The sequence below is a fragment of the Rissa tridactyla genome, chromosome 19, assembly GCF_028500815.1.
Source record: "Rissa tridactyla isolate bRisTri1 chromosome 19, bRisTri1.patW.cur.20221130, whole genome shotgun sequence".
Lineage (NCBI taxonomy): Eukaryota > Metazoa > Chordata > Aves > Charadriiformes > Laridae > Rissa > Rissa tridactyla.
Window position 1 is genome coordinate 2,619,104 of NC_071484.1, and position 27,728 is coordinate 2,646,831.

The 27,728-nt window shown below is 57.5% G+C and overlaps 2 protein-coding genes across 12 annotated transcripts; one reads left to right on the forward strand and one right to left on the reverse strand.

Annotated features, from left to right (window-relative positions):
- On the reverse strand, positions 1-9,554 carry DCAKD (dephospho-CoA kinase domain containing). 8 transcript variants are annotated; one of them, XM_054224193.1, is made up of 6 exons: positions 7,217-7,333; positions 5,722-5,839; positions 3,517-3,720; positions 1,524-1,611; positions 763-986; positions 1-672 (listed from the first exon to the last, which is right to left on the reverse strand). In XM_054224193.1, the coding sequence occupies exons 2-6, from the start codon at positions 5,831-5,833 to the stop codon at positions 653-655; spliced, it is 648 nt and encodes a 215-aa protein (XP_054080168.1). In that variant the 5' UTR covers positions 5,834-5,839; positions 7,217-7,333; the 3' UTR covers positions 1-652. The 8 variants fall into 8 exon arrangements, with proteins under 8 accessions (XP_054080168.1, XP_054080173.1, XP_054080172.1 ...); XM_054224198.1 differs by lacking the exon at positions 7,217-7,333 and adding an exon at positions 9,417-9,554 and having other exon boundaries at positions 1-986; XM_054224197.1 differs by lacking the exon at positions 7,217-7,333 and adding an exon at positions 9,107-9,217 and having other exon boundaries at positions 1-986.
- On the forward strand, positions 9,510-27,676 carry NMT1 (N-myristoyltransferase 1). Of its 4 annotated transcripts, none has more exons than XM_054224189.1 (12): positions 9,510-9,643; positions 16,486-16,597; positions 17,900-18,044; positions 20,184-20,302; positions 20,884-20,975; positions 21,618-21,734; positions 22,231-22,401; positions 22,772-22,880; positions 23,984-24,154; positions 24,446-24,613; positions 25,025-25,162; positions 27,358-27,674. In XM_054224189.1, exons 1-12 carry the CDS (start codon positions 9,516-9,518, stop codon positions 27,376-27,378), a joined length of 1,491 nt encoding a protein of 496 aa, XP_054080164.1. In that variant the 5' UTR covers positions 9,510-9,515; the 3' UTR covers positions 27,379-27,674. The 4 variants fall into 4 exon arrangements, with proteins under 4 accessions (XP_054080164.1, XP_054080167.1, XP_054080166.1 ...); XM_054224192.1 differs by lacking the exon at positions 9,510-9,643 and adding an exon at positions 11,856-11,878 and having other exon boundaries at positions 27,358-27,673; XM_054224191.1 differs by lacking the exon at positions 9,510-9,643 and adding an exon at positions 12,041-12,115 and having other exon boundaries at positions 27,358-27,673.
- The last annotated feature ends 52 nt before the right edge of the window (positions 27,677-27,728 follow it).

Here is a 27,728-nt window from a genome sequence, read left to right on the forward strand (position 1 = left end):
TCAAACAGCAGTAAATGAGTTTCAATGAAGCGGGTCGTAGGGCTCAGCCCACTCCAGGGAGGGATGGGACCCTCAGATCCAAAGTCCAGGGTGACCCACAAGTGATGATCGTGGGAACAGAGGGCAGGAGGGAGGGCGAGCAGCCAGCTGAGCGCCTAACCCGCGTGAAATGAGGCGCTGCCTGTCCCCCCCCCCAGGCAGATTTAACACGTTTCCATTAAATCAGCGTAAAAGAAGGGGAAATCTCATGTCCAAATTCCGATTAGCCGGGGCTGCGAGCTAGGAGGGGGACCAACCTGGGGACACCCGGTAGCAAAAACAGCACCCGAGAGGCCACCTACTCCCCCGGTGAAGAGGTTGCCCTGGAAGACGTTAAAGTGCCTAAATTCACTGAAATCCCACCGTACAGACCCACGGGGGGACAACGAGGGCCTCGTCCCCTCCACGGGGCCGCAGCCACACAAGGAGAGGGGTCCCATGCCACAGGCACAGCTGCGGGTAAGAACCTGAGCAGGAGGAAAGGAGAGGGGAGCCGGAGCCGGGAAAAACAGCCCTCCATTCACCTTGGGAAGTCTGCAAGGAGACGCCTCATCCCACTGTCTGCATTCAGCTGGCAAAGCTCATTAAAAGAAGTGGCCTTTCACTGCCCTTTTCAAACCTGGAAATTCGGGCCTTTTCCATGACAAAAAGAAAAGGTGAATTAAGAGATGAAATGCCGGAGGAGGAGGTACACCAACCCTCCAAGCCCAGCTACAACCGTACCCGCCACCAGCCGTGCCCAGAGGAAATCCAGGGAATCCTCCAGGCGGGCGTGCAGCCTCAGGACCTGCCGGCGCGTGCTCTGCCGGTCCCCGGAGTTGTCAATGACGTGACTCGCTAATTCGCGCTTCTCGTCCAGCGGGAGCTGGGAGGCGATGCGAGCTTCTGCCTCCGCCTGGGACAGCCCGTTCCTCTTCATCAGCCGAGAGAGCTGCGTCGGCGGGTCGCTGCCGGGACAGGAGGGCGGCACTGAGATGAGGGTGCGGGACGGAAGAGGGGGTTTTCCCTGCCTTCCTCGGCATGAGGGGGAAAAGCCGGGGTAAAGAGTAGGGGGGAGATGCTCCCCGCTTCATCCGGGATCCGGCGCAGCCATCCTGCGCTCGGATCAGTGGAGGCAGCACGCGCAGCGCTGCCCAGGCTGACCCCGCTGGGTGTTTTTGGCATTCGCACGGCCCGTAACACTGGGGTAATGCCCCAAACCCTGCCCCAGGCAACAGAGCAGAGGTTGTGGAAGGCCCAAAGACAGCGATTTCCCCTGTACGATGGTGCCAGGTTTTGGGGAAACCTCATGAAGAAGCCCCTCGTACACTAGGATAAGAAAAGTGTCGCTTCTCACGCCGACAGAAAAAGAGGCGGCGTTATCGAGAGGCTTCACGCCAGGGCTGCAGCTCAGTCCTCACCGGAGCAGGAGGGACGGGACGGTCCCCTCCAGCCCCTAAGGGAGGTGGCAGCATCCCGGTCCTCACGGTTCCCATGGCACTTACCAATAAACCAAGACGGTGTATTTCATAAACTTGGTCAATCTGTTGTTCTCGAAGAGCAGAGGGATGTCGAGGATCACGTAGCGGTAGCCTGCAGAAATGACAACACCCCCAAAAAAAAAAAAAAGGGAACAGCGTTACTCGGATTCCCAAATCCCTCATCCTACACACGCACCGCGGCCACGGCTGCTCTGGTAAAGCCAGTGGGAGAGCTCTACAGCTCCACCATTACAGCTGAGAGCGGAGCAGAGCCTGCTTGCCCTCCTCCCTCGCGGAGGGAGGAAACGGTTTCGTTCCAAGTTTCCAGAGGAAAAAAAAAAACAAAAAACAAAAAAACAAACACAAAAAACAAACCCTAACCTGGATGATCTCAGACCAAAAGGTGAAGCTGCAGAAATATAATGAGGAGCTGAAACGAGAAGCTCAAATGAAAGCGCCTGTGCCTGGCTGGCGAGAGCGGCAGTCACGCCGCCATTGCCGGCCTCTCCAGGGGAGCGGTGCCCACAGCAGAATTTCCTCTCCTCTCTCGCACACGTCCGAGACTCCGCCAGGCTGCAGTCATTTGAGCCGATGTTTCCCAGCTCAGTTCTCTTCCCTTTTTGGAACGCTTTGGCTAAATGGTTCCATTTTCCCATGGGGAGCAAGGAAATCCTTGCAGACCTCTCACAGCCCTGACACTGAAACACTGGGGGGGCCTCCAGGTGCAGCCCCAGGGCCTGAAACCTCACCAAAACTGGCCGTTTGGTTCAAAACTGCCGTCACCAGGCGGAGCAGAGCTGGTGACTGCCAGCCACCGTCCTCCCGGACCCTGCAGCCCACCCCAGGCTCTCTGCGTGCCTCTGCCCTTCGCAAGTGCCAACTCCCCCGGCAGCTGGCAGCATCTGGGGACGTCGGGGTACAGGCAAGGGTAGGGGAAAGCTGCAAGCCAGGACCTCGCTCCCCTCTGTGTCCCCCAGCCGTGGGGACATGTCCTGTTTTGCTGGTGTCCCCTCTTTATAACCCAAACCCCTTAACCGAGCTGGCCGCGGCAATGAAAGCCTTGACAAAGACATAATCATCCAACAAGCCACCATTTTACCAGCATCTCCGCCCAAAGAGACTTCTTGCTGCCCTACAGTTTGATCGATAAGAGCTTTCCTTACACAGCGATCCTTAGAGACGACATCCAGCTATCCCAAATCATTAAAACCTGACTAATGAGGACAAAGCAGCCTGCTGAAGACACACAGCGCTCTCGCCGAGGGGCAGGACAGCATCCGCCTCCCCAGCCTGCAGCCCCGGGTTCAAGACTCCATCTCTGGCTCCCGGCTTTCCTGCCTGTTGCTTCCCTTCCCGCTTTCTCCTCCTCCTCCTCCTCGCCCCGCAGCAGAGCACGGCCCCCGCGGTGCCCCGGCACAGGCCTATTGAGCTGTCACAGGGCTCAGCTTTGATAAGCTCCACGAAACCAGACTGACTCTATTAAGACATCCTTCTGTCTACACGGAGACCTCCAAAACAGCTGGTGATCTTATCTGGCATTTGATGAGACCAAGTTTGACAGCTGTATTTGTTATGTTTATCAGGGGAAAAAGCGGGACTTTGGAAACCACAGCCGTCAGCCCATTTCTCACCTTATCGAGACTAAAAGGGCTCCGCAGCTTTCATTGAAGGCCCGGGGAGGCTGGGGGCAGGGAAGAATATTTGGCCATTTCGGAAGGTATGACATTATCCAGCAAGTAATCTCAGAAGAGGCCTCACAATGCTTTTCTCAGGCCCTACAGATGTACTTTAAACCATAGAAGGCGGCGGTGGTGAAGGGCAGCAGTGAAAGGCAGGAATGAATCCTCCAAACGCCGACGAGAAAGGCCAACGGCGGCAGAGCACAAAGGCCGTCACTCAACGTCGGTTCCCTTTCTCCTTCCCCGTCCCTCTTCCCATTTTAAAACCAAAGGCAGAGCAAGGAGGGACAATTCCGGCCTGGGCAGGAGTCCCGGTGTGCTGGGACACGGCCTCTTACCTAGCACAAAGTACTTCAAGATCTGCTTCAGCATCTCCTTCTGGATCTCCGGGTGGGTGATGGAGTTCAGCAGCTGCCGTTTCTCCGGGTGGGAGAAGATAATGTTTCCTAGAGCCTCGCGATTTATCTCGCCATTCTCCAAGAGGATCTCGGTGCCAAAGTAACGCACTATCCGCTGATAGGCCTTCAAGTGGGGCTGCACCACTGATAACATTAAACAGCCGGAGGTTAGAGCCAGTTCTACAGCACAGTCGGTGTTTGCATCAGCGATCGGCCTCAAATGAGTTTTGTTCATTAAATAACCGAGCTTATTCTCCTCGGCGGGCGGCACATCTGCCTGCCAGCACATGCTGAAGCGAGCGTGGCGCGGCTCAGCGCTGCAAACCGGCAGACACCTGGCATCGGCGCTGCAGGAAAAGTGCCTGCAAAAAAAAAAACAAAAGAAAAAACCAAACCACCCCCCCCCCACCCTTTCTCAGCCCAAGGTCCCTTGGAGGGCTGACACCCGAGTGATCGAAGGCTCCTGCAAACATTAATTCAGCGCCACAACCCTCCCTCGTGCGTGCTGCTGCTGGGGGTTAGGAGTCAACAGGGCGAGGACTCGCGGCTGGCTACCAGCCAAGGAACCGGCAGGAACGGGGCAGGGGGGCTGAGCCGATTCCTACCGCCGAGGAGTCGAGCAGGGAGATCCTAAAGGGACCAGAACCAGCGTCAGATTTATTTTAGCGGAAAACTTCAGCGCTAGGTGAACACAGCCTGGCTGCTACAAGTTGGCTCTGGCTGCTACTAAGGATTTTTCCCCCCCCCCCGTCTTTCGCCTCAGCCACCAAATTCTTCACGAGAATGAACGCAGAAACCTTCTAAGAGATCAGTTCCCGACAGGTATTTGCAAGGACTCTGACGTTACATGAGCATATAATTTGAAAGCCACCAAAAAAAAAAAAAATTAGCAGCAAAAAGGATGCAGTAATAAAACGGTAAGTAAGATCAAGCCAAGGCCAACCACAGAGAATGACAGACCATCTATAATTTTCTCTCCAAAATCCAGGAACGTTGCCCCAGGTTGTAACCTCGGGCCAACCTAATAAAAGTCTTGAAGACCAATTTCTTTCTCCCGCGGAATTTCACATCGAGGCAGTTTCAGGATGGCTGGAATCCATACAGTAAACAAACACGTATAAAAAAGGAACTGGAGGAAAAAATGAAGTGATTGGTAGAAACCCGACACTGAGTATCTGTAGTGTTTTCCTATCGCCTCTGAGGGCTTTTAGCACCTCCAGCAAATTTTCCCCACCTCGAGGGGAATTACAGTGCAATAAAATGTTAAGAGCATCGCAGCTTTGAGCGGCTACAGGTTAAGTTCTTCACCAAACAGAAAAGGCACAGGCACTTCAAAACGACACCGCCTGCACCGCTGCTCAGCTGCAGACCCGAAACCTTCCGCATACACAATCAGCAGCCCTTCCCAGAGCGAGCGCGGCTCTCCTCCTGATCCCGGCGGTACGGAGGGATTAACATCTCGCCCCGCATGGCGCAGGTAATCGGGGAGAGCAGGGTCTGCTCCAGTCCCGCTGAGGCGACAGATCTGCAATTCTGGGTCTTTTCTGTAGCCAGGACAGCACATTTCCAGAGCAGCGAGAGGTAGGTGTGCTGTGCAGAAGCACAGACCGAATTCCCTCCGATCTGGGATATCTGGAGCCGCTTTTTTTTGTTTGTTTGTTTGTTTTTGAGCGCCTTAAGGCACGAGTAATTTTGTGGACCAATCTCTCAGTATTTACAACCAAGCAACGTCCAGCACAGAGGGAAATTCTCTTTCCCACCCAACGTGTTACAGAATGGGTGACCTGGGGCTGAGAGGGGACGTCAGATCAGCCGAAGGAACCTGCTTTACAGACAAGGGCATTTATTTTGCCACATGTTGGCTTTCCAAGCAAGGAAGTATTGCACTCCAGCAAAGGGAAACTCAGGGCAAGATCTCCCCGTGGTGTTTGTTATTAGGACAAGATATAAATTTTTTTTTTTTTTTATTAAAAATATATCCTAGTTCCAATCCCCCTGAGACAGCTGCTCCACGCAGCCTCATCGACATGGGAGGGAAACACTTCTCTAATGTACCCAGAGCACCCTCTGCCGTCTGCGCTTCCCCGCATCAATCCCAGTTGTCAGGGGAACCTCAGCGAGAAAGATCAACTATGCAAAACTCACCCTCCCTGGCAATAACATCGGCATCAATCACGGCACAGCCCAGTTCCCGGAGTACGGCCACCACCGTGCTCTTCCCCGACGCGATTCCACCCGAGAGTCCAACCAGGAACATTGTGCTCTGAAATGGAAAGAAAAGACCTTGAAAAACACGCCAACGTGGGGCCGTTTTGTTCACGCTGGGTCCATCAACTATTTATCCCAAACAGGCGACTTCATTCAAAGCTCATTTTCATACGATCTCAGGGCATTACCAAGACATCAGCATGATTCTGACACCCCTCTGAGCTGGGTTACCCCTGTTTTACAGGCTGAAGAACAGTGTTGAGTTAAATGAGGCTTCCCTGGACCCTGCTAACTCTGGACATGCAACTCTGGCTACCTGCAGCTCCCCTTTAACACCTGCACCCATCAAGCCGCAGTCTCACCTACAGCACCCTAAATCAGAGGAAATTTCCGGCAGGGTGACCCCGGATCAGTGACAAAGGGGAAGAATTCAGACAACATCCCAGCCTGGACCAAGAAACGCACGGATTTAGAGGGAGAGCCCTGCTTGATCTCTACAGCCAGGGTGTAGGAGGAGATAAGCTACCTCTGACATAATCGGGACACAACGCACAGAAGGCAGTAAGTAAATCACATCCCCACGTCACCTGAAAGCGAGCACCAGCAGCCCAACGGACGCAAGAATCGTGGCTCTGAGCAGCAAACTTGTGTCTGTTAGCTTGCAAACGCAGCACTGAACACAGAGTCTGCGCTTGCCGACGGCCTTGAGGCTGGGAGGGAGCCAGTAATGCCCCAGCCGGACTTCTCTCACAGTTTCTGCATCGAGATCTCTCCCCAACTCAACCCAAACCCTGCAACTCTCTAAGTCCCGCTTCCAACCGTTCACCAAAAGGCTCAGCGACGCAGAGGCAGCTCCAAACAGGAGCAGGGACTCCTGCGAGCAAGGTGGTACCTGTATCCCCGAAAAGGCAACGGCCACGGCAGGCTGGGAAAGGATGAGTCCTGCAGGACCTGGGGCAGCCGTGGCAGTGCAGGGAACAGACCCCAACGCCCCCTCTCCAGCCCCCATGGAGCAACCCCAGCCCCAGCCGAGGGCATCCAGGGCTTTGTACGGCTGAGTCCTGCAAATCCCCAAGGACAGAGCCTCCTGCTTCGCTGTCACCTTGTCCAGGGTGACACCACCCTCACAGATGAGGTGCCTGAAGCTCCCGAGCCCCAACTTGTGGCTGCTGCCTCTTGCATCTGAGAAGGAACTGGCTCCGTCATCTTTGGCCAGGAGCCACAGGCTGCTGGTAGTCACCCTTCAGCTTCTTCCACAGAGGAAGGAGGCCCAGCTCCCACCAGATCACCCGGTGAGCCACATACTCCAAAACCCAACCATTTCAGTAACTATCACTCTGGTCTGCCTAACCTGGTTCTGGTGTCACACCTCCTTCCTGACACCGTGGCCACCAGCCCCCAAAAAAACTCTGCGCATACAAGAACCGGGTACCTGCTGCCCACACTGTCCCCCACGAACAGGGACCGTGCCACTTTGCGCCCAAAGGCAGCAGTCAGGAACACGGGCCTGCAGGACGGCTGAAGATGGTTGAAAACACAGCACTGCTTCCTTTCGCTAGAAAAAGGACATTTCTGTCATAACTCAGTCCTGCAAACGGGACCAAGACCCACGGTCTGGGGGGGAATAAGTCCGTTGGCAGCTGGTGGCAATTCAACAGCGGGAGGAACCAGGAGTTAGAGCAAAAGCCAGCAACGTCACAAAGCGACTTCACTTCGTGGCTGCCGAGAGCCGAGGCCAGCCCGAAGCAGCACCACGTGCTCCTTTTCCCTTCCAAGACGCCAGGCGAACAGATGGGGTTAACGCCAGCAATGATGAGGGGGAACTCAAAGGGAATCAGAAAGGGCACTCACAATAAACATCAGTGCTTTGCGGGAGGCTGACGTAAATCCCAAGCTTTGTTGCCAAGCGAGTACCTGGTCCCCATGGGGAGCCTTTCCCGGCGCTACGGTGGGCTTGGTGCGACAGAGGGGCTGTTTATTTATTGCAGCGGGTTAAAATCCAACCCTCCCTGGCAGGATTTCATACGCCCTCCGCGACGGCCTACAAGGGCTAACGCTGCACGAGGAGAATCGGGCCTTTGGTACGCTGCCTTGCGGAGGTGGAGGCTCCAATCGCGTTTTCTTTTTAAAAATACATAAAAATCTCTCCTGGCCATGTAGAGTAAATACAGGGTTTTAACTGCGGTAACCCCAATGCTCTGGCCTCCAGCCTCAGCTGGGACTTGGTCCCAAAACCCCTGCTATTTCTGTCCCTCCGTTACATACCTCCGCAGGCAGGCGGCTGCTGCGAGAATTACCGCAGGGGTAAAAGAGCACTTGGAAGGGTTCATCTAGAAACCCCGGCCAAACAGGGTTTGAAAACACTTGCGCTGTCACAGGGCCGGTACAGATATAAGATTCACAGTACAAGGTATAAATATTTAACAAGCTTGGGTTTGAACTGTACACAAGGGTAGAGAGACCAGCCCATTCCTGCAGATGCTACAGGCAGGAGCCAGAACTAGTTTTCCCCAAAATGCACCGTTTTTTTTGGTGTGTTTGGGCTCTGCCAACTAAATCAAGAGTGGGAAAAGCTGAAAGGCGAGCCGCGGCGAGCCACAGAGGCAAGTCAGACTGGAAAACTTGGCGAGTTATTCCTGCTGTGAGGAATGGTGCCTTGGGAGATGTAACCCGGAGCCCTGAGGAAGCAGCTTTTGAAGACTGATATGCCCAAATTTCCCCCGTGTCCCGAGTCCTCTGGTTTTCAAGGAGGGCGCGAGTCGCCCGCCTGAAGCCATCGGGCCAGCACACCAAGGGGGACAGAGCTGACACATGTCCCCCACTGCCACCCTGCACCCAGCCCTCCTCCTGCCGCTCCCATCATTGGCTCTGCCTGGGGCCTGGCGCGCTGACAGACCTGGTGCTCGGCTCGAGGGGGCTGCAATTAAAAGGAAAAAATCATAAAATCCATGGTTACCTCGGTGGGGAAAAAGCCGCCATCACCATCACCACCACGAACCACCCCCCCGTCCCTGTCAGTCGGTACCGAATCAACCCCCGTGCACCGGCAGCTTTGGCCGGGCAGGGCCCTGACAGAAAAAAGGCGCTTCCCCGGTGGAACCGAGCCGGGCCCGGCCTCCCTGAGCCCGGGGCCCAGGACACGGTATTGGGGGATAGAGTAGGGGGTGTCAGGCCGGGCCAGGCCGCCCCGGGAGAGGGCGGCGGGCCTGTCGGGGAGCGGAGCGGGGCCGGCCAGGCCCGGGAGGTTCCGCCGGCACCGGGCCGGGCCGACGCGGGGTGCGAGGCCCGGTGCGGGTCCCTCAAGCCGCCCTCACCCACTCACCCTCCGCCCGGCTTCATGCGCGGCACAGTATCCCGCGCGCCTATTGGCTACTGGGAAGTGATATTCCCTCTCCTAGCCAATCAGCGCCGCCCTCGTTAGGCTCGGCCCGCCCCCTCGGGCAGGAAGCGGGTGGGGGCGCGGGCGCCGCGGCCCGGCCCCTCCGTCCCAGGCTCAGGCCGCGGCTCCCCGCCACGGCGGGCGGCCCGGCGCGGCTGCCCCGGTGCGGGAGAGCCCTCCCGCTCCCGCGGCGCCTACAAAGGCCTACGGGAAGCGTAGGCCTGGCACCGGGCGCGGCCCGGCCCCCGCATACCCGCGCAGACTACCGGTCCCGGCATGCCCCGCGAGCCGGCGCCCAATCGCGGCGCGCTTTGTTGGGGGGGTGCGGCAGGCGCCGAGGCCCCGTTTCAAGATGGCGGAGGACGGTGAGACAGCAGTGAGGCGGCAACCGGCGAGGCCCCCGCGGCCGCCGGCGGAGGAGAACGACCACGAGCACTGCAGCGACTGCGAGAACGAGGCGGAGCGCGGCTCCCACCGGGGGTGAGCGGCGGCCGGGGCCGCCCCCGCGGCGGCGGCCGGGCCCATTGAGGCGGGCAGCGGCCGGGAAGTGCGCGGTGCCCCGCCCCGCCGTCGCGCTGATTGGCCGTCGCGCAGCATCCCGCGCTGCGATTGGGCGAGCCGCCCGTCAGTCTGTCGGGGGGGACGGGCCCGCGGGGCTCCCATTCACGCCTGGTGTGGGAGCGTGTTCTGAAGCTAAGCAGGGTCGGGCCCGTTCGTGGCGCGGATGGGTGACGGCGTGCGGATTGTCCGCGGGGCAGCCAGAAAGGGGCCGCGAGTGCATTTTTTTTGCCAGAAATGAGCCCAATTCGCAGCTCTTCTTGTCCATGCGTTAGGGTGTGTCTTCCCACATTCCCCAACTCCTCCAGCGCAAGCCTTGTCCTCCTCCTGGCATCTCCGCCACCGCCGTGGCACCCAGGGTGGTGGCACAGTTGGGTGCGTTGTCTTGCTCCCCGGAGCCTGTGGCCTCCCGTAGCCATTACTGCACCCTGGAAGAAGCCCAGGCTCCTGCACACCCATCCCATCGTTATCCTAAACACAGTCCAGGGTTTTGCAAAGCTCAGCTGACATCGTCTTGTGGCTGGAGGAGCGTGGCGTCCAGAGGTGCGCAATGGTGAAATAACAACGATTAGGCTGGGAGTGAGCGCGTGCGGCGGGGCAGGTCCGTATCTAGGTAGGAAAGATCTAAAATCCCTAACGTAGTACCCGCGTTACTCACTGCCTTAATTAACGAGGTGCAGAGCTGCCTCCCCATGCCTGTGGTTTGCAGGAGAGGCTTTGTCCTCGTTCTTGCTGGCTCTGCGTGCGGTGGGGCACGGGAACATCACGTGTTTCCAGAGGTTTCCGGAGGTTTTGTGCCTTGTGCTTCGCGCACCGGAGCCTCGCCAGGCTCCTCTTCCCGCTCGCCCCGTGCCCCAGCAGCTGCTTTCCCAGCCCTGCGACATGGAGACCGTCAGCTTGAAGAGCTCTTCTCCCTCCGTCGGCAGCTCTCCGTAGGCAATCCCGCCTGTCCGCTAAGTGAAGTGAATAAAAGGTCACGCAAGAAATATCACAGAGGCTTTTTTTTATGACGGCACAGATGCCTGTTTATATTTTATTTGCCTCCCGGGTGTGGCACCGTGTCTCAGTTTAATAGGTTTAGCCGTGGTTGGGGAGATTTTTCTTTTCTTTTCCTCTGACATGATTAGGTTTGTGGAAACCAGAGCCGAGCAGAGAGGAGACGCGGTGCTTAATCACCGTTATTGCCCAGCCCAGGGCTTCAGCCTGCCCTTTGCCAGGAAAAGGTGTGTTCTTGAGCCCTCTTCCTACCCTAGTGTGGGCATCGCACCTTCTGCGACCCCGAGGAGCTCAAATGCAGTTACCTGCCCTGAATAGAGCGAGCGTTGAAGCGCAACAAGGTAACTGGGCAGCCTGGGAAGTGTCCTGTAACAAATATACTTAAAAGAGTTCGGATCACCCGGGAAATAACATTAAAAGCGTGGCTGGTGGGCAGAGCGATAACGAGCGCAAGCCAGGGAGGCTTTGGGGCTCTGGCAAATCTCCTGTCCCCCCCAAAATCTAACGGGGGATCCACCTAGGAGAGAAAAGACCGAGGGGGTAGGAAAGGTGGTGGTTTTCTTTCTTGACGCACGTCGGGTCCGTCGATGTCGTGCTGTCACATTACATTGGGGCGTGGGAGCGATTCTGGTCCCCCCGGCTGAATGCTGTCCCCAAAAAGGGGGCAGGTGAAGTGCCTGGGGCCGCGGGGGTTTGCAGAGCGCTGCTGGGAGTCCTGCCTCTGCCCAGGGCACCTTGAGAGTCACTGGATCTTGGCTCTGAGATTTAAAACATAAAAATATTACTTCGCGAGAGCAATACTTCCTTTCCTTTTAAGGACAGGAAAGAGGAATTGAGTTTCCTCTGCCTTGGTCCTGTGTCAGCACTGGGAAGTGGCTGCCCCGCTCTCTGCTGCGGCCGTCCGAGTTGATTTCCTAGAGAAAAAATTCCCGGTTTGATGTTTGTTGCGATTTCCTTTGTGCAGAGAGGGCTTCTGTCATGTCTCCGGTGTCTGCGGAGGGTTTATTCCCATTGTAGATAAAAGACACCGGAGAGGCAGGAGACGCCGGCGCGGGCTCTGCTCCCCGGAGCTGCCGCGAGCTCCGTGGGGTTTGTCAGTTCGCAGGCAGCAAGCGGTGGCGGTGAGACCAAGGATTCGAGTGTCCCAGCCTCGTGAGACGGGTCCGTTGTTGGCAAAACCACCCGGGGAAGCAGTTTTGGGTGGGAAAAGTTCAGGGAGGGTCCTGTGGCACGAATTGGGTTGTTGCTGGAAGGGGCGCTGGAAAGCGAAAGGGCTTTTTTTTTTTTTTTTTGGTGGGACGGCGGGCAGCTGTCTGGTTTGGCGATCCCTGCCCGCACCTACACCGCGAGAGGACATTCCTGGGACAACCGCCATGCTCCAACGTGCAGAACTTAGTGGTGGGTGTTACATGGGGCACAAAACCGCCGGGCTCTGCGTTGGGACCTGTGCTCCGCCATCTGCAGAGCCTCCCTCCCCGCTCCGGCCCCTAACGAGATTACAACCTAAGTACCGCGGGCGATTAGCCCCAGGTTTGGCAGAAGGATTTTCCAGCGCCTAAATAAGGAGCAGGGATCTATTCTTTCTCATCCGATACCGTTCAGGTGAGGAAGCCAGGCCCTGCGGTGGAGGAATTGCAAAACCGCACAAGCCCTTGTCCCAGTCTGCGTTTCCAGTTTGGGTTTTGAGGAAAAACGAGCGGCGTTTGGTACCGTTTGCTGCCTTAGGTGGGAGACGGTCTGAGAGCCCAAGCGTGGCCTTTCGATTTGTGTGACGAAAGATGCTTTTTGATGGCCGCAACGTGTACGCTGTGGGGAATAGCGCCCTGCCCTTGCCATCGAAATTCCCCTGTGCCGACCCAGAGCTTCCTGCTGGGCTTCGGGAGCCCGGCAGCTGCGGGGAGCCGGCCGCAGCCGCGGTTGTCCTCCCTTGTGCTCCCCCAAGTTGCAAAAATAAAGCTCTCGGATCTGGGAATACAGCGGGAGCGCGCATGGATCCAGGTGGTACATAACTGGGTGCTGAGCCCCAGTTTGTTACTGGTTGTGTCTGCTGGTGGAGGACAGTCAGGCTGAGCGCGTCTCGCCTTGAACAAACGCAGCTGGTTTATTTAGGTGCTTCCAAAAGTCTGCTTTCGAGATCGCTCAGGTTACGGGTATTATTTTCTGCGCAGCGGTTAAATTGGGCTCCTTTCCCTCAAACTGGAGGGGCCGTCTGGTAGCGGGGAAGGGGGGTTGCAGCGATAGGGAATGGCCGTCATGGTGGTGATGCCTTTTCTGGGAGAAGGGAAAAGTGTTTTCCTTAGTCCGAAAACAGACCGTTGTGATCCCGGAGGGGATCGGGAGATGTTTCGCGTAGAGCAGCCAACGTGCCCTCTTCCACCCGCTTTATCTCTCAAAGCAGCTCGGGCTGGAGAGGAGATAACGGGGAAAAACGCCGTAAGCGCAGCCGGGAGTGCCGTGGGCTGTGGGACGGGAGCTGGCCGGCCTGGCGCTTAACCCTTCCTGGGGGGTAAAACCGGTGTCAGCCCTTGCAGCGACTGTGGTAACTGGGATTTCGGACGGTGCAGCTCATCCCAGGACACCGGTGGGACGATGCTGTTAATTTAGGGAGCGTCCAATGGGCATCAGCTACACTGGAGCATAAAGAAGAAGATATTCTCTTTCCTAAATGGACTTAAAAATAGAAAATGCCTATAATTGTTGCTTCCCAAGGTGTAGCGAGTTGGACCTTCGGGTTTCCCAGCATTTTCCTGCGCGCTGGCGACTCCTCTGCCGGGTTGGTTTTCATCTCCCAGCTGGAGCAGGGCCCTTCCCCATGTCACGGCACCTGGGAATGCAAAAACCTCATCCCACCTCGTGCCACCCTGATTTCTTCCAGGTCACGACGGCTTTGCTCATAAATCAGGGAGGGTTTTTCTCAGCGCTTTTACCTGCGAGCCCGGTGTGGGGCTGGAGCGATATTGGTTGGGCTGAACTCATTAGCGGCAAGCGGGGAGTTGGCAGCTCTGATTTATGAAGCAAAGCGACGCCGACTGAATATGCAGGGGCTGGGAGGATTTTATTTGTCGCATCTGACGCCCACAGCATCCCAACTCGGAGGTGACCTGGGAAAACGTGTCCGTCCCCTTTGGAAAGGGGCGGCTTCCCAGCGTCTGCCATTGCACGTGCTCGCAAAGCCCCTCGTGCTGTCAAGTTTGCGGTGTTAAAATCGGGAAGGAATGAGTTGGATGTGTTTATTGCAGCTCCGCGGTGGGTGGTTTGGCTTATCCCAGAACCTCAGTGTGGCCATCGTGGCTGGCTGGGCACTGGCCAGGTCTCGCTTGTGCTCTGCTGCAAAGGAGTTAAAAAAAAAAAAAAAAAAAACCCAACACAAAAAAACCCCAACCCAACATTGCGCATTTGTCACCAAAATCAATAGCGGTGTCAACACCGCTTTGCCGTAATTACTTTTGCTGTCATGTCAGAGCTTGCGGCTCCTCGGCTGGAGGTAAAGCCCTTTCTGGGGGTGGGAGGAAAGGTGAGGCGTCCTCCCCCCTCCCCAGGGATGCTGATCCCCGCAGAGCTGCGGCTTTGTGGCTGCTCCTCTCTGTGCTCTTGGAAAAGAAGGGGGGCTTCTCATCGAGCCCCTTTTTGGGGAGCAGCTCGCCCTACGCCACTGCTTGTTCCCCGTGCCGGTGAGCGGACGCTTGCCGTCTCCCGGTGTTTCACGTGGGGGCTCTGCCGACAGCCAGGAATCTTTTTTGCCAAACAGATGCCATCCAGCAGAGTCCCCGCTGCTGGTCGGGTTTTGTCCGGAGGAAAGCCGCCTTCCCCTGCTCAGCTGCTCCGTGTCCTGCAAACCAGACGTCTCCGCTCCGCGGGGCGACGGCTGCCCGTCAGGTCGGGTTTCTGCGCCGGGAGCAGCGGCGGCCTCGCCATCCGCAGGCATCCCCGCACCCAGCCCTCCCGGCTCCATCCCTCAAAAAAAGCATTTCTCAGCCCGCTTTTCCCTGGTTTCCAAACTCCCTGCTCAGACCAGGGATATTTTTTTTTAAACCTTATTCCCCTCCCTGCTTTCTCCTTTTCCTGGCCTTGCTGAAATACATAGTTGGACGCCGTTCCAACGTATTTTCCAGCGTGTTGCTTCTTTCTTTTTCTCGCTCCACCCATTTTACTGCTGTCTTGTGTTTGGTAAAGACATTAAGCCGGTCCAGGAGTAAGCAGGACTTGGCGGGGGGGTGGTTCCAGGCTGGCCGGTGCCTTCGGTTCACCGTCTGCCTCTGGGCAGATGAGAGCCGTGCCGTTGTCCCCGCTGTGAAAGCAGCAATCGTTTTGGGGTGCAAGGAAGGAGGTGCCTCTATATCTTAGAGTAAATAATATACTGGCTTGGATCCCCGAGCTGAGATTTGGGGAAAGAAGAGGATGAGGTCCCTGGTCCTGGGTGCAGGAGCGCAGGGACACGTCCCACGGTGTCGGGGCTGGTGGGAGTCTCCGGGGCAGGTAGGGCAGACCCAGTCCCACAGAGCTTGTACCAGTTTCCAGCCAGAACCGCTCTGGTGCGGGCTGGTGGTGGGCTTGGCGGTTGTAGGTGCTGTGGAGATGCAAAGAGCGGCTCCCACCCAGGATTCTCCATGGCTCCGTTCTCCCCCTGTGGAGCCAGACGCAGGTTTTCATCCTCGGTGAAAACAGAAGGAGGAAGATGCTGTGGCTTTACTGCAAAACGCACTCTGTGCCATTGATGGGGACAGGACAGAGCTGAGCGACACTGGCGGTGTGCTTTGCAGAAGACCCCTCGTGTGTGTCGGCCACTGGCCCAGTGTCCCCCTCTCTTCCCCTCTCATCCCTCCGCTCGATCCTGCTCCAGCCGTCTCTGGGGTTGAATTTCCACCTGAGCCGTGACCCTCTCAGGGACCGTAACCTGGTTTGGGGGACCGTTGGCAGGGAGGCTCCCGGCTTGGGGCGCCCCAGTTCCGCAGCAGTAACGTCACCTGTCCCGCCTTGGGATATCTCGGCAGGGCTGAGATGACACGTGCCGTGCTGGTGGCAGGCACCTCTCCTGTCTCTTGGCATCAAGTCCCAGCCAGACCTGCCCGTCGGCGAGGCCGGGCTCAGCGCGACGTTCCACACCTGCGGCTGCTTTGGGGCCGTCATCATCTGGGTGTCCCCGCATCCCTGGAAGGAGGAGCGATGCCCTGGCGCAGGCGCTTCCCATCCTGTGTTCCCAAAGAGATTTGCTGCTCAGTCTCCATTTTCCAGCTCCACGATAACAATATAATAATTTTCCAATCGAACAGCCACCTCTTCTCCCAAGGTCATCACCTCTGCAGGGGGGGTGACATTTGGTGCAGTGTCCTTGGCCACCAGCCCCTCTCTGGTGCCTGGCCCTGCTGTGGCCGGACCAAGGCTGGACAAGTGTTTCCTGCTCCCATGTCTCTCCTTGGGCTCAGAGAGGAGGAAAAAGCCCAAGCTGGGCATCCCTGATGTTCCACGTGGTGGCTTTGGGCATGTTGGGGCTGAGCAGGGTGATGTGACAGCAAAGACGTGGTCACCTGCAGTGCAGGGCTGGCTCGTGGGCTGGGAGATGTTGGCGCTGGTCCCCTTTTGGGAGCTCACCGCGGGGAGGGATGCTGGGGAGAGGACACGTGGCCGCACCCCCGGTGCACTGGGTATTCCTCCTCCCGGAGACTTGGATTCAGAGCAGGGAGCTTGTATTTTCTTTACGGAGCTTTAGAAACCTTATAAATGTTCTCTGGTAAAAGAAAGGCTCTAATGATGTTTCTTTTGTTCCCTAGCGGCTTGAGTCCAGCAAATGACAGCGGAGCCAAAAAGAAGAAAAAGAAACCGAAACGGAAGAAAGAGAAAGGAGGAGATCAGCCCGACCAGGCTCAGGACCAGTCGGCGAAGGTGACGGACCCCTTCCCACAGTCACAGCCCCATCTTGAACCTCGCCAACGTAGCTTAGGGCAAGGAAAGAGTCTCCCGATCCTGGTTTTAGGCGCTTGGCTGCTCAAAAAAAACTTCAGGTTTAGAGTAATTTCCCCGCCTGGCTGCGTGCGTGGGAATTTCCGATGCTGCGGGAGGCGTTTGCGGAGCGCTCCAGGGTAAACGCGGTCCTTGGCTGGATATGCCAGCCAGTTCCAGCGCTGCGGTGAAAGGGTCAGACTGGCGCCTCCGAGTTATTCTTTCCGGATACCAGCTGCCCCCTCGCAGGCGGGGAGCCGCCACCTGCCAGCTTCCTCTCCTGCCCGCAGCCAGCACAACGAGCGCCTTCTCCTGCTTCTTGGACGACGTCTGATGTTGTTGATTTTTTGCTTGATTAACATAAGAACAGCAGCCGGGGCAGAGCACAGTCTGTCTTACCCCTCTTGGCTTTGCCCGATCCTCTCCAGCAGGCGGTGCTCCGTGAAGGAGCGTGGGACGCGCAAGGTTTGTCCCTCCCAGCGCTGGCAGTCACCCCTCTTGTCCCCTCGGGTCCCGTGGCAGGGGACACGCACGCAGATCTGCACATCGACAGAGGCTGTTTCTGTCCGATGCCCAGTTCCCATCCAAATATTTCTAAGATTTTGTCCTGTGCAGAGCATTTAACTGGGGCTTCAAACTAACGTCACCGGGAATCAGGGAGGAGCTGTGGTTGTGAATTCAGCCCAGAGCTGCCCGCCCTGCCAAGGTCTGCCTGCGAGGGGGAGGAGGAGGTGGAGGAGGAAAGTGTCCTTCATCTTGACTCAGCCTCTCTGCCTTGTCCTGGTCCACAGCGCGCAGGGAGTTCTCTGGAAGCTGCGGTTTGCAGATACGGATCCAGCTTAGAAGCAGTGAGAGAGAAAAGCCACCGCAAAAAGGCCAGGCGCTGGGTGTGGGGGGACCCGGGGTGTCTCTGCGTGGGTGTTAGCCAAGGTGAGGCAGGGAGGTTAGCGCTTGGGGCTCGCAGCACCCTCCTTAACTGAAGCTTAAAGCATTTTAAGGCACTTCGTCTGTCCCTTTCGACCCAGGAGTGCCTAGAAACCAGGTCTAGGTGTGTGGCAGGTGTCTGCTAAAAGGGTTCATCCATCTCGTAGAGGGTTACGAGAGGATCTAGGCTGGGAAGTGAGTCTTCTCCCTGCTCTCCCCTTCCTGGCAGGGTCAGCTCTAGGTTCCCTTAATGAGCTGAAATACAGACTTGGTGGCTCAGCTTACTCATTTTGTCTTTCCACCCTCCTTTTCCGCCCTCAGATGAACTCTTTACCCGCTGAGAGGATCCAGGAAATTCAAAAAGCCATCGAGCTCTTCTCTGTAGGTCAGGGCCCTGCCAAAACCATGGAGGAAGCCAGCAAGAGGAGCTACCAGTTCTGGGACACGCAGCCAGTGCCCAAGCTAGGTATGTACAGCCCCTCGCTGTTCCGTGCTCCTTGGGGGAAGCCTTGTGGTCCCCAGGCTGCTCAAAGAAGCCCAAAGAAGCTGGTCTCTGGCTAACAAGCCAGTCCCTGGATGGCCCCTCACTGCCGTCCTGTCTGGGCTTCGAAGGCATCAATGACGCTTGTCCGCCGTTCAGCATCACGGACTGAGCGGCCAGCCCTGCCGCCGGAGAGCTGTGCGGGCAGCTGGGGGGGCCGAGAGGGACGAGGAGCCGTTTCAGACATCCGAATTGATGCCTCCTGCGTTTGGGCGTCCCTTAATCTCAGTCTTTAGCCCTTGAATTGGGTCTCCCCGGCCCTCTGTGCCCAAGTTTCATGCGGGGTGTTGCCAGCCTTTCTCTTGCCGAGTCCCAGGGGGGCTGGAGCTAACCGGCTCTCCCCTTTCGGCGGGCTGAAACTTCCCAGCAAGGGGTCCTTGGTGGGGACAGTAACTTGGGGTGAGACGGGGCCAGCCAGTGGTGGGAGCCTCTGGGGAAAGCAGGTCCACGTGCCACCACGTCGTTGGTTTGCTGGGCTCACATCAGGCTCTGGCCTGGGCAGGTCCTTGGGTTTTCCAGCTCTAGTCCTTGCTCCAGCCCTTTCTCCGGTTTGCATTTGATGCTGCTCTTGATGCTGCCACACAGATCACTGCGTCAAAAGGCGTTCCTCGGCGTGGCAGGAGCACTTGGCAGCTGAGCACATCTGAGAGGGGCAGAGCCGCGTGGCTGGAAGACGCTCCTTCCCGAGCTAATTGGAGCAAACCCGCAGCACTCCCGGGGTGCCTGGGATTGCTTCGCTTAGTCTCTCCACCCCTGCATCCCCCAGGAAAATCCATGCAGAGCTCAGGAGAACTAAAGAATGAGTCCAAGCCCATGGTTTCGAGATTTACCCGAAGCTTGTCATGGCTTCAAATTGGCTGCTCTTCAGTAATTTCCTTCATGGGGTTGTGTCCGACCCCTCTTGCTGCAAACACCGCGCTCGATTCCCTTTTTGTGTTGTCAGCACCAGCCCGAGGCTTTCTTTGGGCTCAAAGACTTCGCTGGGAGCAACGGTCTGAGCTTTGTGCTGGGAAAACCATAGTGAGATGGCACGGGCTTACGTGCGACAGCAAAGCCTGAGCTTGCAGTTCCCCTTTTTCCCAGAGGATCCTGGATGTGGCAAACACCACTTCTGCTGGGGTAGACCCTGGAGGAAGGGTGGAAGGGCACAAACCAGCCCGCTCCTGGGTCCCGACGTCTCCCGTGGTCCTTGCCCAGGAGCACGCTCTGGCACACAGCGTTACCTACACGAGGCTATTCAGGGTCGGGGAACAAAAGCGCTGTGACATTTTGGGAGCCGGGTTTCAGAGCGATTCAGCACCTGCTCAAAACAGAGAGGACGGCCAGGGGTGAGCGTTTCTGGAAGCCGCCCTGGGTGGGTGTGATGGGGGCAGTTCTTGCTCTGGGCTTTTCTTCACCTCCCCATTGCCAGGAAACCTTTTGAATGCCTTTTTAAGGGAATTCCTAATTAGCGCGGCTTGCTTCTCTTGGCAGCGCTCAAGTGATGCCGCTGTGTTGACATCCCCGAGAAAGCCGGTGTTTGAACCGACATCTCTGGGCTGAATCGGGGACTGTCTTGGCTGACTCGGGGACTTTGGGAGTCAGTGTATTTTCAACAGAACTTGTCTTGTTCGCTGCAGCTCTTCTTTAAGCACAGTGGGAAGGAAACCCTGACGCTTGCCAAATGGCGGGGGCCAGAGCTGGCCGGGAGAGAGCTGCTCTCCGATGGAGCGGCTCACGGGAAAGTGCTGGCCGAGGCTGGGACTGTAGGGATGGGGAAGGATAAGGCATTGCATGCGGACCTGGAGGACATAGCCCTGAAGCTCGGATCAGTTTGGTCGCCTCCTCTCTACTGCCCCGTCGGCTCTACCCGAAAGAGGAGTTTTGGTTCTCTGCCCCCGTGTCCCATTGAGCGCGTGGCCCGTCCCAAACCGGGTGGGTGAAATGGTGATCCCTGGCTGCCCGCACCAGGCACTTGAGGGGAGAGATGCACGCTGAGGAAATTGGTCGCCAGATGGAGGTGGCATGGAGACTTAGCCTCAAACAGCAGAGAGCATCTTCATGGCTCCCCGCTCTCTCTTACAGGAGAAGTGGTGAACACGCACGGTCCCGTTGAGCCAGACAAAGACAATATCCGTCAGGAGCCATACACCTTGCCTCAGGGCTTCACCTGGGACGCCCTGGACCTTGGGGACAGAGGGGTGGTGAGTACAGGCAGCTCAGCACATGCGTGTTGGGAGGGCGTCTCCGTTGCATGGTCGGCGGTTCCATGCTTGGACTGCTGAAGCTGGTTTTGGGGAGGGGAACACATCTCTCGCCGCACCAAGCAACTCTCCAGCTCACGCCATCTCCTTGGAGTTAGATGGGTCCGACTTCCCCCACCCTGCAGCTACCTCTCACCCATCCCACGTTGGCCAGGTTGGCCTGGCTTCTTCGTGGTGATGAACAGGGTCTTCTGCACATGCTCTTTAAGCCTAAGGATGCCTGAAGCCAGGAGTTTTCCCTTAGGAAGACCCTCCAGACCCTGACCCGCCTCCTTGGGAGATGACCCAAGGGCAGCAGGGCTCCGTTGTGTGTCCTGCTCCTTATCCTGCTCCGCAGTGGCACTGGGTTGGGAGCCCAGAGAGCAGCACGGAGCAGGGGACGTGGTGGGAGCAGGGACACGGCTGCACGCGGCTCCCGTCGCTGCGGCCACGCAAAATGTGTTCAGGGTCCGTTCTGAGGGTAGCTGGGGCGTGCGATGGCTGAATAACTCTCTTGACCTGCTTGGTCTCTCCTGTTTCAGCTGAAAGAGCTGTACACACTTCTGAATGAGAACTATGTGGAGGACGACGACAACATGTTCCGGTTCGATTACTCTCCCGAGTTCCTGCTGTGGTGAGTGGCACCAAACCCGCGGAGCGGAGGGTGTTGGATGCTGCCAAGCCTGATGCCGGTGACAGCGCAGCAGCTGCCTTTGCTTGTCCCATCTCACTTCTTTCTGAAATCTCCTTTCCCCATCTGTCACCGTACGTGTGTGCAGTGTCTAGGTACGCTGCGAGAGGGGTCTCTCGCCCAGCCCTGCTTGCCTCTGGTTTCTTTGAGATACGGGAGCCTAAAACTGGATTATTTTCCTCTTTGGTTTGATCCCTCGAGTGTTTGTAAAAATCCCGGTAGCTGAGGAGCTTCCCAGTGCCCTGGAGCTGTAGGATGAAGGCGGCTGCCAAGTAATGATGCCAGTAATAATACTTGGAGACCTGTTGCAGCAGAGCTGCTGCTCCCTCAGGGCATTCACCGATCGAGGAACATGATTCCTGTGTCACTAGTGAGAACTTGCCTTGGCCACGGAGGGCAGGAATTGCCCTGGATGCCGGTGGTCCTGCCTTGGTCACATCACTGTCACCCTCTGCTCCTCCTGCCTGCAAACCCACGGCCACGTCGGGCAGCCGGAGCAGGACGCAGGGCAGTGTGGGGAGGCGGGAGCAGGTACACGGGGGACCGTGGATGGGACGTGACTTCTGAAGTGTGTCTCGTCTCCAGGGCGCTGCGTCCTCCGGGCTGGTTGCCCCAGTGGCACTGTGGAGTCAGGGTTGTCTCCAGCAAGAAGCTGGTTGGATTTATCAGCGCGATTCCAGCCACTATCCACATCTATGACATGTGAGTGCTGCTCGGCTGCTTTTCTCACCCTTGATGGCGTGTGGGGCTTCCTGGGAGCGCTCAGGAGGTCTGGCTGTGTTGTCCTCCTCCTCCCTGACCGACCGAGCCAGACCCACACCGTTCAGCCGTGGAGATGCTTTGCTGCTTGGAGGAGAGGGTGGGGGATACCTGAGGTGGGCAGTGAAGTTCTGTGCAAGGACGTCTGTGCAAGGAGTTAGCAGCTCTTACGGCTGTTTTCCTCAACGAGTTCAGCCAGCTTGGAGCTCTGTCTTACAGAAATCCTCCAGAGCTGGATGGAGACCATTTTCCTTGGGAAAAGCTTGGGTAACAGCTTAAAGGAGAGTTCTCCAAACCCAGCCCTTGCCCCTTGGCCATCCCCGAGGCTTTGACTCCTCTTTCTCTTGAAGGGGCTGGAGGTAAATTGCCCAGGGCGTTGGACCGATCCTCCCAGGTGAGGACAGCCGGGTCTCATGCTCTGCGTTGTTTCTTTCCCAAGAGAGAAGAAGATGGTAGAGATAAACTTCCTGTGCGTCCACAAAAAGTTGCGATCCAAACGGGTGGCTCCGGTTCTGATCCGGGAGATCACGCGGCGGGTTCATCTGGAGGGGATCTTTCAGGCTGTTTACACCGCGGGAGTGGTGCTGCCAAAACCTGTGGGGACTTGCAGGTGAGTCTCTGTGCTTCTCCAAAGAGATTTTGGTCTGCAGACCTTCCCTTGCCACCCTGTGGCGTGGGTGGGATTCCCTGGGACAGGACAGAGCAATTCCAGCCCAAGTTTCTCCTCCCCACACCATCCTTTCAGGATTAAGCCCAGTAGCTTTGCTTAAGCTGCTCATGTATCACCAGACAGGAGACTTTCTGCAGCACGAGCGCTTCAGGCCGCCCTTTTTTTTTCCCTCTTGCGGGAGCCGCTGGCCTCTTCGCCAGCCGGTGTGATGTTCTCGCTTGCCCTCTCATGGCAGCTACGAGAACCTCGTGCCCGTGCGGCCGTCCCGCTGGCCAAGAGCAAGTCTCCCACCGCAAGTGTGTTTCTGCAGGTACTGGCACCGGTCCCTGAATCCTCGGAAGCTCATCGAGGTCAAATTTTCCCACCTGAGCAGGAACATGACTATGCAACGTACCATGAAGCTTTACCGGTTGCCCGAGGTGGGTGTCAGCCGGGGTCAGAGCTCACGAATTGCTCCTCGCTGAGCGAGGGGTGAGGCTGGGAACTGGAGACACAAACATCTCGGCCGAGGTCGAGTCCTCTGTCTGGAGAACTGGCGTTTGTTTCATGTAGTAGATGACTCTGTCAAGCCGTTGCGCTTTATTTAATCTTTATTTATTTTTGCCCGGGTACCTGCATTTTAAGGGCAAATTCTTGCAGCTAGAGGACCCTGTGAGCTTTTGTTTCGTGGTGAGTCATATTCCCGTCCTCCTGGTAAAACGAGAAGGCAGATATGACAGCCTTCATCTGTCCAAACACGGCCTCGGAGTGACCTTGAATTGGGTTAGTCCCTCATTCTTCAGTCAAACTGATGGGTTCTGTCACCGCAAGTTGTCCTGCTGGGGAAGTTCCCCAGCTGGATATGGGAGAGAAAAAAAAAAAAACCAAACAAACAAAGCATTAAAATTGCCACCACCTTCCCCGACCTTGTTGGCTTCCTTCTGTCGGTCAGAGCTGCTTGCTTCGGTTGAAGAGCGCTGTGTTAGCGCTGGGCGGCACACGGCTCCTGTCTCCTGCCTCCGCGAAGGCACCGGCTGCTTCTGTGGAGCTACCGATTTTTTGTGCAGAAACCCAGACCCAGCAGCAGTCCGTGATCGGGGCTTTGCTGAGCCATCCCAAGCCTAGATTAGAAATCGAGTCCAACTGGAATAATGTCAGGTGCTTCCTTGTGGTGCCTGGGGCACGTCTCCCAGCCCGTCCCACGTCTCCCAGCCCATCCCCGCCGCGCATGGGAGCAGATCCCCGGAGGGAAGGGGTTATCTTGTGTCGTTAGTGGGTAGGAGGCCACTTCCAGCAGGACTTGACCCGGCAGATGGGGCTTTGGGACTTGCTGTGCTTCTCTGCGGTCTTTGCCATCGGCGTCACGGCCAATCGCATCCATCCTTAGGCCAGGCAAGCAGGGCTGGGAGGGGGAGCGCTGGGTTGTGGGGCTGAAAATGAGCTGATCTAAGCAGAGAGCATCTCCATGCCGCTTGTTGGAGAGCCCTTGGGTGATAAAAGCCACCGTGTAAGGAACACAAATGATTCGTCCCGCTTTCTGTAGACTCCCAAGACTGCTGGCTTGCGGCCAATGGAGCACAGAGATATCTCCGCGGTGCACAAGCTCTTGACTGAGTACCTGAAGCAGTTCCACCTGACGCCCGTCATGAGCCGAGAGGAGGTGGAGCACTGGTTCTTACCTCAGGAGAACATCATTGACACCTTTGTGGTAGAGGTGAGGGGGCGGGGGCAAGAGGAGGGGGGTGTTTTCCTGGGCTTCTGCCTCCACTGGAAGAGTGCGCGGTGAGCTGTGGGAGCAATCGGGGAGGTTGCTACCCCAGGCAGTGAGATACTCTTCCAGGGTGGGAGGTTTGAGCTGCGGGAGGATGGTCCCTCTCCATCCTGGGCTGCCCCGAGTCTCCTTACGAGGAGCCCACACATCACTCAGACTGGCAAAGCCCCTCTAAGCCTCCAGACGGGCTTTATCTTGGCTCTGACGTGTTGCGGTGTCACTTCTGACTTCCAGAGCGCCCCGGGGGAGGTGACAGACTTCCTGAGCTTCTACACGCTGCCCTCCACCATCATGAACCACCCGACTCACAAGAGCCTGAAAGCTGCTTATTCCTTCTACAACGTTCACACCAAGACGCCTCTCATCGACCTCATGAGCGATGCTCTCATACTCGCCAAGTCGGTGAGTGCTGGCAAGGCCGAGGCGGCACCGCCGGGCAGCTCACCGCTTGCCTGGCCGCCCTTGGGTTTACGGGGAGGGAGGGCCGGCCGTGGGGCAGGGCTTGGCCCCAGGGCTGTAGAAATCCAAATCCTAAAGGATCTGCCACCCGGGAGAGGGATGCAAGCGTAGCCTGAGCCCTCTGGCTAGCGTTGAGCTGAGCTCAGCGTGTCTGCTAATTCCTTACGGCAAATGATATTGCTGTGTGTCCGCAGCGCTTGAATTGAGGGCGCCAAGTGCTTCCCTGTCAGCTTCGCTCCCTTCCTCCGGGGGTGCAAAGCTGGGCAGGAGAGGGGGGCAAGCATCTCACGGGTGGGATGAACTCCCCGGCACGTAAGCAGGAGGAGCTGATGGCTTCGTGTCTTGCCCGCGCAGAAAGGATTCGACGTCTTCAATGCACTGGATCTCATGGAAAACAAAACCTTCCTGGAGAAGCTGAAGTTTGGGATTGGGGACGGCAACCTGCAGTATTACCTGTACAATTGGAAGTGTCCCAGCATGGCACCAGAGAAGGTCAGTGCCTTGGGGTGCTGGGGTCCTCCAGCGTACGGGAAGGGGTCTTGTCTCCTCAGCCCCCCAGGAGTGTGCCGCCACACACCCCTCGGCGTTCCCAGGCCAGCAGGGCACACAGGAATGGGTGAATCCCATAGCAGCCTTCCAGTCCCTGAAGGGGGCTCCAGGAAAGCTGGGGGGGGCTGTTTGCAAGGGCACGTAGCCATAGGCCGAGGGGCAGTGGTTTAAACTACAGCAGGGCGGGTTTAGATCAGCCATTAGGAAGAAGTTCTTGACACTGAGGGTGGTGAGACACTGGCCCAGGTTGCCCAGAGAGGAGGTGGAGGCCCCATCCCTGGAGACATTCAAGGCCAGGCTGGATGAGGCTCTGAGCGACCTGATCCAGTTGAAGATGTCCCTGCTCACTGCAGGGGGTTGGACTAGATGGCCTTTAGAGGTCCCTTCCAACCCAACACGTTCTGTGATTCCATGATAATCCAGTGACAGCTCCTCTGTGCTCTTCCCGCTGTGCCTGCACAGAGCATGTCCCTGGGGAAAAGCGCTCGCCATGTGTGTCCCCTCCAGGCTCGTTTTACTCTTGGACTGGTGCAGGTTCAGTCCTTAACCTCACGCGCGTCCGCACGGGCGACCTCATTCCTCTGGGGGAGGAGGCCAGGTACAGAGAGGAGGCAGGCAGAGGGCTGCAGGGGGACAGATGTGACACCAGTATGGACAGTCTTGCGTATGATCTCGACACAGGTAGTCTCGGTATCTCGACAGGGGGATGGACAGTCACTTGTCCGTACCTGGGAGCTGGTTGCTGTGCCCTGTGAGCCCGCGCGGGACCCGGGTGTCACTGTGCAGCGCCGTAGCCTGTGTGTCAGGCTGTTGCGGTGGGGTGAGACGAACAAGAGCCCGTCTAGAGAGCGCAGATGAGCTTGGGAGCCGCTGGGTGGTTGTTGAGCAGCACCCTGTGACGGTGGGGAGCTCTGCAAGCACGGTCACCAGTAGCATGTGCAGAGGGGCTGAGCCGCAGGGGCTCCAGGGTGTCACCTTGTCCCCAGCAGCTCACTGTCCACCCAGCAGCTCCGAGCGCTTGCAGCTGCGCCTGTAGATGCTCCGTCCGCCTGCCCTGGGCCGTTTTTAGGGAGCGTTTGGTTGCTACCGTGTCCCCACCCTGAAGCCGTGTTTCGGCATCTGGTCCGCAGCCACCTTGGAGGGGACGGTGCTCGAGAACCAGAAGGCCACCCGGCTGCGCAGCGCTGCAGCCTGCCCGCCCTACGTCGCAACAGCTAATTAATGCCTTAACGGCAGTAACGGAGCTTCGGTTCCAGCTTTGGTTAAGCTGGTCTTCAACCAGCCTTGCTGTGCCGCTGAGCCTTTCCAAAAGCTCCAGGAGGTCGCGGGGAGGTTTAAGCAATCCCTTTTCTCGCTGGTGGGTTGGAGAGCCTGCTAACTGGGAGCGCTCTGGCCATACCCTGTGGTGGGGCTGCTCCAGCGGGTCGGAGCCTGGAAGCAGCCACCAGCGTGTCCCCGTCACACAGCGGCCAGGGAGCAGCCAGCAGTGCCGGCCGCCTGCAGAGGGGTCTGTCCTGCTACTGGGCTCTCGGGAAGCAGCTCCTCCCAAATCTGTTGTTATGTCTAGGACAAGTGGAAACGGCCTCAAGTTGCGGCAGGGGAGGTTTAGGATGGATTATTAGGAAAAATTTTTACACCAAAAGGGTTGTCGAGCATTGGAAGAGGCTGCCCAGGGAAGAGGTGGAGTCGCCACCCCTGGAGGTCTCTAAAAGCCGGGCAGACGCGGTGCTGAGGGATGTGCGTCCGTGGTGGGTTGGGCAGTGTCGGGCTGATGGTGGGACTCCATGATCTTAAAATTCCCTTCCAACCTCGACGATTCTATGATTCTGTTTAGCTTAGAAGCAACCTTGGCTCGTAAATCAAGGCTCTCTCGCAGACTGGCAAAGTGGGGCTTGTCACACCCCAGACATTGGTCACCTCCCCAGATTGGGGCTGGGCAGGGTCCCTGCGCCCCTTCGGCCGCGAGCCCAGGGCTCTCCCTGCCCTCAAATAGCCCAAAGCCGGTGGAGAAACCCACCGGACAACGCTGAGCCCTCCCGGCTTGGGCTTGTGAGCTGTGTCTGCCGGGAGCCGGGTCTGGGGCAGAGGACGCTGGCGCTGGGACACACCTTTACCTGCCGTCTCCGTTGTCTCTCCAGGTGGGACTGGTGTTGCAGTAAGTGAGCCCTTGCCAGGAGAGTGCGGCGCCGCCGAGGAGCCGGCCCCGGCGGAGGTGCTGCCCTCGTCCTTTCTGCCGGAGCCGGACCCGTGCTGGGAGAGGTGGAAGCGAAGCAGCCGCGCAGCCGCCCCACCGCCTGGATTCACCGACCGCGTCCCGCAGCGCCGGCCGCCGCTCCCCCGCTGGCGTCAGCCGTCTCCTTTGTTTTGATTTAATTGCATCCTCGTAAAGACGTGATCAAGGGAATGTAACTGCTGAAACTAGCTCATGATTGGCATATAATGGAGTTAACGGGTGAATAATAAAAGTATATATTATATATATTTTAAATCTTTCCTGTTCCAAACTGAC